We start from the raw sequence: 12,020 nt of genomic DNA, 5'->3' as shown, positions 1-12,020 counted from the left end.
ACCATGCTTCTCTTTTCTCAACACAAATAAATAAATAAAAATTTCTCCAAAAAAAAAAAGAGTATTAAGCCAAATTGCAGCACATACAAATGATTATTTAGAGCAATGCCCATTGAAATATGAAGTTAAACATAAGGCATTAAACTTAAATAAAAAAGGTTGTGTGGTAAGGTTAGGGATCTATTCTTACGCCTCTGAAACCTTGCAATTCAACAGACATTCTACTCAATTTCAGGATCCCTGAAACTCAACTAAAAAAATAAATTGAAAGGGCTGGGGCAAACTATTTACCAAACTCTTCAAACAAGCAGTAATGAGGATGCTCTTCAAGGGGAACAGTTTCTATATAGATACAAAAACCCCAAGCTCAATTGTACATAAAAGAATCTCGTCAAAAGAGAGTAAACGGGAAAAAGAAAACTATATATTTCCTGTTAGAAGACAATAGGACTGGCCACGACACCTGCTATCTGGAGTGATGCAAAATTTGAGAAACAGGCACTCCACATGTGCCGGCAATGGCAATAGCAATAGCAAACCAAATAGCTCCAATCCATTGACCTCTGAATCACAACTACAAATCCATTTCAAGAACATTCCGATGCATCACCACACCACAGGTAGCAGGAGGCAGCAACCTCATTGTGGGCTTTTGAAGATGGAAAAATCTTCTGGCTTGATCACATACTATTTCACTGCTCCCTTCTGGTTCTAGGAGTAGAAGAAACCATGCGGGAGGCCTGGACTGGCTGGGATTCAGGGTCATATTTTTGGGTAGCAAGATAAGAAAGTGCTGTGACTACATCAGCTATCAGGGGTCGCATATTAGGTTGTTCCTGAACACACATTGCAGCAACAGCAAGAGCTTGATACAATCCCCTTACTGGATATTGGCCTTGGAGCATTGGGTCAGCCATCTGTGAAAATTTTCTTCGATCTTTAAACAGGGGCCGGGCCTGCAACAAAGAGAAAACATTTATATTAGGAGGATCACACATGTAATCACTTTTTTGTAAACAAATTATTACAACTGTACCATTTTATTTCTTTCTCTGTATGAAATTATCACTACTGCAAAATATGTAAATATTTTTTTGCCAATAACGCTTGTCCATCAAATGTGCTATTTAAGTTGACTCTTGAATATGCAGATGGTCCAATTCAAACTTGATAGTAAGGGACCTTCTATAATTTGAATGATGCATGAATAGCAAGGTAGGTTGCTGACCTCATATAACAAACAAAGAAGTCTCTATGGACTTTACATGAAACACACTTGTTTACAAGTTCTATTTTGTAAGCCCCAATACCAGAACGTTATCATTTTACCATCAAAGATATCATAGCAGAGATGAGAGGGCCATCTTACCCAAGCAACCAGATTGTGTTCCCCAGCAGCTCTTGCGTTGTCAATTGCTTTTCTTCCAGTGATAATTTCCAGAAGAACAACCCCAAAGCTATAAACATCTGATTTCAATGTAAGCTGACCAGTCATTGCATATTCAGGTGCACAATATCCATAGGTTCCCATCACTCTGGTGGATACATGGGTATTATCTCCAACAGGACCCAATTTGGCCAAGCCAAAATCAGATAGCTTGGGATGATAGTCTTCATCAAGCAGAATGTTTGAGCACTTCAAATCACGATAAATCACAGGGGGGTTAGCTTTGTCATGTAAATACTCCAAGCCCTTTGCAGCACCTGCAGCTATTTTCATTCTTGTATTCCAATCGAGTCGTTTTTTGTCAGGCGGAAGGTCTGGCATTTATAAAAGCATTAAAGTAAATCATTACTATTATTTATTTATTTGCATATTTGATAAGGTAGAAAAAAAAAAGAAAAAAAAAGATAACCCAACTGAATTTAGCACCTGAACCATAAATAACAAGCATAGAAATTTCCTAAGCACCATAAGTTGACACATATACATTTGACAGTGTGGTTAAAAATTTAGTTAACCACTTAGGACGTCTCATGACAGAAAAAGTCATGATCACATGATTTAGGATTATCTGTCTAAAATAGGTTCTTGAACTTTATGAAGGTAAAAGGAGAACAATACCAGTCCGGAAAAACCAAGTGATTCCAAAATCATCCAAACTTTCTGATTCCTTTAACCTAGCAAATCTCAATCTAGTGAACAAATACTTCTTACGGTAAAATTCTCAAGGAACAAAGGGATATTTAGAGGCAAAGTACTGGAAAATCATAAAATTTTGAATTAAAAAGGAAAGGAACATTACTGATGATGAACATACCATGTAGATGGTCTTCCAAAGATCCTAATGGCATGTATTCATAAACCAGAAGCCTCTGATCTCCATCAGCACAATAACCAATTAAGTTAACAAGATTTGGATGGTGAAGCAGGCTTAGCATCAACACTTCAACAAGGAATTCCCTGTTCCCTTGCAGCCCATTACGATCAAGTTGCTTGATAGCTACAACCTACAACAAACAAAATAAGTTGAAGGTTCAGGTCTTGCTGCAAGCCTACTTAGAAATTCAAAGTTCAAAGGTTGATGAACAATGGTAGTAAGAATATTGATGAACGCCAATGGTCCTTGGACCAAATGGCATCTCATCCCCCTGCATGCCAATGAGCTCCAACCGAAAGCAAAATTCTCCCATAAAAGAATAGGGTGAAGGACAAGGTCACGGGTTCAAGACCATTAAATGCATGTCTAACTTAGTAATAACAGGGAAAAAAAAATCCACGGCTAGGAAAGCATCCTCCCAATTTTTAGCAAAATGATGGGAACTAAGTATATTTTTTATGTCTACACAACCTGAAAGTATAAATGATTTCTGGTGGGAGTTCTTTGCAAAAGTTACCCCTATGTTTAATTGGGCATGAGTTAAAAATATGCCGACAGTAAAGAGTTCAAGGAAAAAGTATAAGATTAAATACCAAAAGATTCAAGAATTGTGGTCTAGTTTCAACTTCTTGGCACCTTTTATAAGCCACTTTAGTTATTATTGAGTCTTAGAATTAACTTTCTTTAGGTTAGAAAGTTTCTGGTTCAATTTTCATAAAGTAGTGCTAGTTTGGTGAATGGGCTATTCTAGAGGTCCATGAGTTATGTTTTGAGTCCTTTTTGGTTTGGAAGTTCTTAAGTACTCTTTCTTTGTTATTAGTAATCCTAATGTTTTTATTGTAGCCAATAACATTCATAGTGAAATTGATTGCCTTCTCCTACCTAAGTGTGATTGCTTAAGAAAATCTATACCTACCTAAACCCTTAAATATCAAACCTATTCCAGAACGCTTAAAGATCTCATCAAGAAATCTAATTTAGAGCTGAATTCTTAAATATCCCGCAACAAAATTGGTATTAGGGCTCATTAAAGCTTGTCTTGCATCATAAAAGTATAAGAGTGGTTTGCTTGTACTACGTAATTTTCACTCCCTTCGCCTTTTTCCTATCTAAAACAAGCAAAATTTATGAACAGAAATCCGTATTAGGGCCCCATCTACAGGTGAGGCGGATATGGTTATAATGGTGAAAAATATGGCAATTCTGTGGTAGGATATTGTGTATTGACAGAGGAACATTTGAATGCAATCATGGTGGATCTTGTAGCTGTAGCAACTGTGTTGATGATGGAGACATGATGCAAATAGCAATAGGCACTAGGGTTATGGCAGCAATGGTTTGATGAGGTGGCAGTGTTAGCAATTGTCCTGGTGGTGTTATGGAGGATATTGCTAGGAAGAAGTGATGGTGCTGAAGCAAAAGTGATTGCCACAAGTGAGTGGAGGCTTTATTAAACTTTTTAAGTAGCGATGTGGGTAAGAAAGTTTTACTGCATTTTTTTTTTTTTTTTTGATAAGTAATGAAAAAATAGATTAAAATAATTAAAAAGAGTGTCACTTGAGCATACAGGAAGTATACATCAAGGCAAAGTAAAATCAGGCACATAAAAGACAAGAAATATTTATTGCCTTTTGAATTTGGATTTATTAGGTTTTCCCTTTCAAAATATAAAAAAAAATTCCAAAGATGCAGCTTAAGGACCTACCATCTTAAACTGTTTTTAATAAATGGCACTAAATATTTGTAGTTGATGAAAATCCTTTACTTTTAGACAGAATTTTTCTCCAAATTTGTTTGGAGAAAATTTCCAAATTACCATTCACGTGTCCTTTCAATTACAGGACATATTAAATAGTCACGTGATTGTTTAAATAACTTACTAGATCATGTAATTAAATACACATGGATGGTCATTTGAAACGCCTTTAGAGGAATCTCCTTCAAAATATATCATGTGGTGGTTCATACAATCATCCATGTGTTTTTGATCACATGACCATTAAGCCGTCTAAACTAGTAATGTGACTATTAAATACATCATGTAGTTAAAACCAGACGTCAATGGTTATTATAATTGCCATTTACTGAGTTGGAGGACCAGTTTTGGGGGAAATTCTGTTTATTTCTTAATACATAACAATTGACGAACTCAACATACCTGATTGCTACTCTCCAATCTCCCTTTATATACTCGTCCAAAACCTCCTTCACCCAAAAGACAATCAGCCCTAAAATTCTTTGTTGCAGCTGCCAATTCACGAAATGTAAATGTGTATGCACCAATGTGATCAGACCCTCCATCTTTAGTGGCCTCTTTCTTTATGTCTAGTGACGAATTCACCTTCAATTTCTCTAAAACAATAAAAAAGCAACGATGCTATTAATATAATAGTTAAAAAAATAACCTGATAAACAACAATAGTATGATGGCAGCAAAGTTAAAGCCGGGTTTTGATTTGGATGAAGTGACAACAGAAAAGGTACAAACATATCATCAAGAGCTTAGAAAGAAAACAAGCATCACAAAAGACACAACAAATAAATAACACCTAAAAAGGATTCAATTTTGGATTTTTCAAACACATAAAACAAATATGGAAACATCTGCATAATTAGTGTAGCGGAATGATCAATAGATATCAACACCATTCATTATGACATAAAAATAAGTTAGAAGTTTATGAACTACACAAGTGTCTGGTGTACTTTAAGACAGCCTCAGCTCCATTGCAGTAATTAACCAATGATTTTTCACCTATTCCAACACTAAAAAATTCATAATTCAGCTTGTTTGGTAGATGGTCTCAAAGAAACAAATCCAGAAGCAATTAAACAACACAATTGACACTCAAACAGAATACATTACATAAAAAAAAAAGACTTTGAAGGCAAATCAAACTCTGAAATTCAAAGGAAAATAACTCAGAATGCCCACAAAATCTGAATCTTATTGCAAGCATATCAATTTGAATACAATGCCACAAAAAAAAATTGCACAGTCATCAGCAGAAACAATTTTCTCAAAATTGCATTCCCCACTGAAACCAAAGCAGATCACAACAATGATCCACACAATTAGGCAAAAGGACAAGTGCCCATCAATCTCAGCAAGTATCCAATGGCACACATACATTAAAAAAACAAACTTTAAGAAAAAATATGGCACTGGGTATATAAGAGTTAAAATTAAGCTTAAGTAGAATGATAAGTGTAACTGAAATTTGCTCTTTTTTTTTTCTTTCATAGAAGTACCTGATGTTGATGAGATCGAATCGTTGGGCTTCTTGTTCTGCTTCTTCTTTGATTTTCCAGGACAGAGTGACCAACCCATGGCTTATTGCTTCTCTCTTTTAGGTAAGGGTAACAGAGAGAGAGAGAGAGAGAGAGAGTGTGTGTGTGTGTTACAGTGTTAGTGTGTGTGTCTTTGTGCGTTATACTGAGACGCTAGTATATATCTTTTCATAGAGTGACCTTTTTGCAAATACGTCCTTGTGAATTATTAAACTGTGTTCTAGCCCTCAAAAGTCTATAATTATCCTGAATAAAATAAAATAAATAAATAAAAAAGTCTATAATTATCCTGAATCAAAAAAAAAAAAAGTCTATAATTATCCTAAATCAATAAAAAAAAAAAGTCTATAATTATCCATTTACTGATACTCAACTCATTTTGTTTTCCCCCTTTTTTTTTTTTTTTTTTTTAACTAGAAGTCTAGAACATCCAAATCAGCTAGTGAAGCTATAATTTTTAAAAGAGTAATTTTTATTACCACATAAAACACCACAACTTTTCTCACAAATTTTCTATACCGTAAATTATGATTAGTTGTTTGTCACTTTTATATGGATCCACAATTTTTTCTCCACCTCTCACAACCTACCATATGAACAATTGTGGTTGTCGTGTTTTATGTTGTCCTAAACTTTTTGCTTTTGAAACCAGTTCTACTCAAATGTTTCTGCTTATTATTGCATCTCCAATAGAATAGGCAAATTAAAGCCCTCTCTATTTTATAGGGTAAACTCTTAAAATATAAGTCTAACAATCTTTCTAAAATAGGGGAAAATTGCTCAAGAACAGTAGTTCTTTTTGTTTGAAGAGTCACTATTCATTACATAAATATTTTTTTGGCTTAAAAAAATGGAATTTTGTATTTGAAAAAATGGGTACAAAAATATTTAAGAGATAATTAAAAATAATATTTAAATGTGATAAAGAAATGGCAAAGAGTTTGTTAAAACATGTATTTGAAAAAATAAACATTGCTTAAGAATGCCACGTTGTTTTAAATTTTAATGCCTTGATATTTAACTCTAGGAACTCTACTCATTCAGTAAAAAATAGATATATAAAAAGTACAAATAAAAACAAGTAGCGTATTAATAGACTAGCCATTATGTGTGTTAGAAATTAATATATACTAGAATATTTTTATAAATGTGTAAATCATGGTTTCGTAGAATATGGTAATACTATGAGCTGTTGTAGTTTCAAGATTACCAACTAAACTTAATGTTTTTCTATATATACCCTACATTAGATATAATTTAACAATGAGCATAATTCTCACAACTTTTTGTATTTTCTAAACTTGCTCACACAAATTATTATTATTATTTCTACTTTTAGAATGCGTGGCAATTACCTAAAGAGTAGACTCGTTTGAGCATTTCTATTTTGATGTAGGAAAAAATCATAAATACAGTTAACTACAAGACTACCAAAGCAACACCCTGTTTTGTCTGCGGAAATTCTTTTATTGCCGACCAAGTCTTCCAATTGCTTGGGCGCCTGAATTTATTATAGACCAGGAACCAATATATACAATTATATCCTCCTATAAAAATGCATATCACCCAATCTATAATGGGCAAACCAGTCATTTGGTCACATAAATAAATGGATAAATAGGAGGCACTTCATAAGCAAAGGTGACCCGTATCAAACTTAATTTTTTATTACTAAAAAAATTGAGATTTTCTTTTAATTTTGAAAAGATTAATTAATGTTTAATTCAGAAACCTACTTTCTTGGCCCTCCTGACTTTAGGCGGTATAATCGAAGCTTTGAAAAAGCAATTTTTGTCATACCGGGTTTTAAGGGTTTTAATTTATTGTAAAGAAAACGTATTTTAATTCTTTATACGAAAATAATAATAATAATAATAATAACTTAATATTAATATTTAATATATATATATATATATATTTTTTTTTTAATTTCCTTAAAGTGTTTGTGTAAGAAATTAAAAGCCGAAATTTATGGTTTTATAATAATTCGGCTGCAGAAGTTTTGGAGAGAGAATCTTTGGATATGTGTAGGCCAAACAAAAGAATGGCCTACCAATGAAAGAATAGTCTACAAATGTATGTGGCCATATCAACTGGGTCGGGGTTTAGTGGTAAGGCATTTGGGCGAACATGAGCACAACTTATGTCGCAGCAACTCGTTGGTGCTCTTTTGTATTGCATACATGATAGAAGATAAATTAATATTTTATCTAAAGAATTTGTTTTAGATAAAGAACTACTAAAATATGATTATTTAAAACCTGAAAATAATGACAGAAAGGATCAATTTTTTGAAGAATATAATGAACAAGAAAGAAATAATTTAAGTACTAAGTATTTTGAAATGATGACAGACTTGCAGACACACTTTAGTTTCTTTGACTTTTTGGATTATCATAACAAAAAGATAAGTGTAATAGAAAAAATATTGTCATGGACAAAGACAGAAAATCATGAGAAAGTGTATCAGACTTATCCACCATTTGAATCAATTATATTGAGTCAAAATAGTGGAGTCCAAGTATTGGCTACGCCTATCAAAAGACCTAGCCTAAGTGATGATAATAAGAACCTAGACAGTATAATTCAACAGAACAATTACACCAATACCTATCTGAAAACTATTGGTCAAAAGCTACAAGACATAGAAGACAGAATAATACCCCTTCCACTTCCATAAAAAAAGAAAATACGTCTAATACCCCTTTGTTTATCCCTCATGAAATACCTCCTCACCTTAGAGCACCTTTAAAGAAACCCATGACAGAGAAAACTGATAATTTACTTAATGAAATAAATAAAAAATTAGACTTAATGAAATTAGAATCATTAAAGGATATGGAGCCATTAAAAAATAAGAATATCATAACGTTAAATACAACAAGACGAACTGACTCTTTAGAGGATGAAGAATCAGAAGACAATCAATTGACAGATTTGATAGACAAAAATAATTTGGAATCACAATTCACAGATAAATTACAAATTAATAAATTAACTTTAGCATCTTCATTGCAAGATCGTAAAAAAGGAAGAATTGAAGATTTATACCCCATAAAGAATTGGTATCCTAAACCTACTCCCCCTGATTTACAATATGAAGAAAGACATACTTATGTTAATTTGTCTTATTCGCCAGATTTAATTTGTGAATGGAATATTGATGGAATATCAGAATATGAAATAATAAACCTTTTACATGAAATGACTTTGCTCACTAATGTTTATAAGAATCATGGAAAACATGACCATCAGATAGCTCATTTAATTGTCACTGGTTTTAAATAATTATTTAAATAATGATGATAGAATGGGATATTAACAGCTGTTTAAAGAGAAACAGATGGAAGTGTTATAATGACAGATAGACAGCCTTCACAAGATGCAGTTAATACTTTAATTTTTACTATAACTAAACATTTTGTTGGTGATCCCAATCAATACAAAGAAAGAGCTTCAGATGTTTTAATTAATTTAAGATGTCCACAACTTTCAGATTTTAGATGGTATAAAGATGTCTTTATTTCAAAAGTTTTAAGTAGGAATGATTGTCAACAATCCTACTGGAAAGAAAAATTTATTGCTGGCTTACCTTATTTCTTTGCTCAGAAAGTTAGACTTGATATAGTTAATAATGACGGAACAATAGACTATCCTAGCCTAACATATGGAGACATAATATCTTCAATTAATAAAACAGGTCTATGGCTATGTAATGACTTAAGGCTAAAAAACCAGATAGAAAAAGAAAAAATATTTGCTAAAAAAGAGCTAGGAACTTTTTGTGAGCAATATGGTTTTGATCCATTAATTGCTCCCTCTAGGAAAAGAAGAAAAGAAAAGAAAGATGACAGAAATGATAGATATAAGAACAATAATAGAAGATATTATAAAGGTAAGTCTAAAGACAAGAGAGAAGAATCCAAAAGAAAGAAACATGATAGACGTAGGGAAAGTGACATTACTTGCTTCAAATGTGGGAAAAAAGGACACATTAGCAGATATTGTAACTTTCAACGAAAGATAAATAAACTTGATATATCAAGAACTTTGAAGGATAAATTAATGAGTATAATAGGACTGACAGATAGTAATGAAATAGATAATGAAATTCACAAGATAGATAACAGTAACAGCACTTCATCATCCTCTACAGATGTTTCTTCACATGATGAAAATGTTAAATTATGTAACTGTAATAATCCTGATAATTGTTATTGTAAAAGAAAATTAAAAATATGTGTCTTAACAAAACAAGAAGACATAATAATGGATTTAATAGATAAACTTCCAGATCTACAGTCTAAAAAAGATTATTTATCTAAATTAAAAGAATCTTTAACTGAAACTGATAGATTTGAAATAGATCTAAAAGACTATAAGTCAACTTATAATTTTACTGAAAATACTGATAGATTTAAACCCAATAAACCTATAACTGTGACAGACCTACAAACAGATATTAATAACCTAAAAAATGAACTGAAAAATTTAAAATCAGAAAATTTCATATTAAAAGGCATGGTTGAATAGATAACTGCGCAAGTAATTAGCATAAAAGATAGAATGTAAGTGTATATCCTTGGGGAATGGGGGTAGGAGGAACTTAAAGAAAACTTCTGTTTCCAAAATATTAGTACATATTCCATTATCTGTCGTGAAGAAAGGGTAGATTAAAGCCAAAAAAGGATTTCCTAATATAACTTTAGAGGACAACTTATCTGTTAAGAAGAAAGGTGTTCTGAACTTGATTCCATTATTATACATGTATGCCTTAGTTAGTTTATTACTTATTTTAAGTCTATCACCATTAGCCTGAGTTAATCTGTCTGTTGTTGATTCATAATACTTAGAGGGTATTAATCCTTCTTGTATGCAATTTATATCAGCACCTGAATCAACAAGGGCAATAATTGTTAAAGAAAATTCTTTATGAACTACCAAAGTTATTTCCGTGTACCACTTTTGAAATATCATTCTGTCAATTATATTTAAAAATTCATCTTTATCATCTTTTTTATGAGAACTTTCACCAGTATAATTATGTCTAACAAGAAAAGAGGAGTCTGTCAGAGGTTTATACGTATCTTTCCATTATTTCTTCTATCTCTTTGCCAAGATCTTTGTCTTGTACTATAGGATCATGACTTTTAGTTCTTTCTTGTCCTTTCTCATCATGTATTTATTCCCATCTCATTCTGACTCTCGTAATGGCCTTTAATTATAATAACCTTTAATTAGTTAATTTTAAAATTAATAGTCAATTGCTTGGCAAGCAAGATAGCCATTCTAAGGCTAAAATCTCAGACCAAATTCTGCCAAAATAGAAATCTTTAATACAGATTTCAGTTAGAGCATGAAGGCGTCTCAATAAAGACAATATCCCTTCAGAATACAAGGTCAAAAATGACAGTGTATTCAAGTGGTGATCAGAAAGGTTTAATAGACAAGATAGACAACTGGGCCAGGTCACTATCCCCTTGCGCCAAATTAGTTTCCAACAGATACAGACAAATGTCCCCAAATCATTTCTACTGTTCACAAGCATGCGTAAAAAGAATTCAGACAAGGACAAAACAGATTTTTCCAGAGTTCCAAAGTTATTACCAAGATTCTCAGATAGACCCAATAAAGTTCAGACATGCATTTAAAGTTACTACTGTTCACGAGCATGCGTGCCCGGACAGAGTGCCAGATAGACTACTATTCATAAAACTTTTACTGTTCAAGATTCTACTGACAGATTAACTTGAGTTCACTTTACTTAACTCAGGTTACTTTTGAAGACTTTTACTGTTCAAGATTCTACCGACAGATTAACTTGAGTTCACTTTACTTAACTGAGGTTACTTTTGAAGACTTACCATGGTTCACTCCATCTATAAATAGACAGACTCCGAAGACAGAAGACAAGTCCAAAAATAAGGTCCAATTCCAAGGTCCAAATTTTGAGTTCAATTCTAAGGTCCAGCTTAGGTCCAAGATAGCTTTCTCTCTCCTTCTCCCTCAGAAAGACTTTTGTAATCCTTTCTCTTTTGTAATCTTGTAACCCTTCCCTTATAAACAGATATAATCTTATAACCCTTTACAGATTTTACTTTGTAATCTTGTAACTCGTTAGACAGTGTTTATTTTCAAAGCTTGTAAGAAAGACAGAAGTTTTCAGTTTTAATCAAAGACAGAAGTATTTTCAAGTAAGATTTTATTTGTTTCAGTTTTCATATTCCATACCCTGTTTTAATTTATTTTGACAATAATTTATACAATTCATAGTTTTCATCAACTCAGGCAGAATTGGAGCGAGGAGTTCCAAGATTAGTTATAAACTATAAACCTTTAAATAAAGCATTACAGTGGATAAGATATCCTATTCCCAATAAGAAAGATCTTCTTGACAGACTTCATGAA

At 32.4% G+C, this 12,020-nt stretch overlaps 1 protein-coding gene across 1 annotated transcript; it reads right to left on the bottom strand.

Moving 5' to 3' along the window:
* Nucleotides 1-274: 274 nt before the first annotated feature.
* On the bottom strand, nucleotides 275-5,743 carry LOC126697356 (probable serine/threonine-protein kinase PBL7). Its single transcript, XM_050394316.1, has 5 exons — nucleotides 5,574-5,743; nucleotides 4,480-4,673; nucleotides 2,262-2,451; nucleotides 1,370-1,761; nucleotides 275-956 (listed from the first exon to the last, which is right to left on the bottom strand). Exons 1-5 carry the CDS (start codon nucleotides 5,650-5,652, stop codon nucleotides 693-695), a joined length of 1,119 nt encoding a protein of 372 aa, XP_050250273.1. The 5' UTR covers nucleotides 5,653-5,743; the 3' UTR covers nucleotides 275-692.
* Nucleotides 5,744-12,020: the final 6,277 nt, after the last annotated feature.

This window comes from Quercus robur, chromosome 8, assembly GCF_932294415.1.
Source record: "Quercus robur chromosome 8, dhQueRobu3.1, whole genome shotgun sequence".
In the NCBI taxonomy this organism is placed as follows: domain Eukaryota; kingdom Viridiplantae; phylum Streptophyta; class Magnoliopsida; order Fagales; family Fagaceae; genus Quercus; species Quercus robur.
Note: the sequence above shows the minus strand (reverse complement) of the source record. Positions and strands in the feature narration are given on the sequence as shown.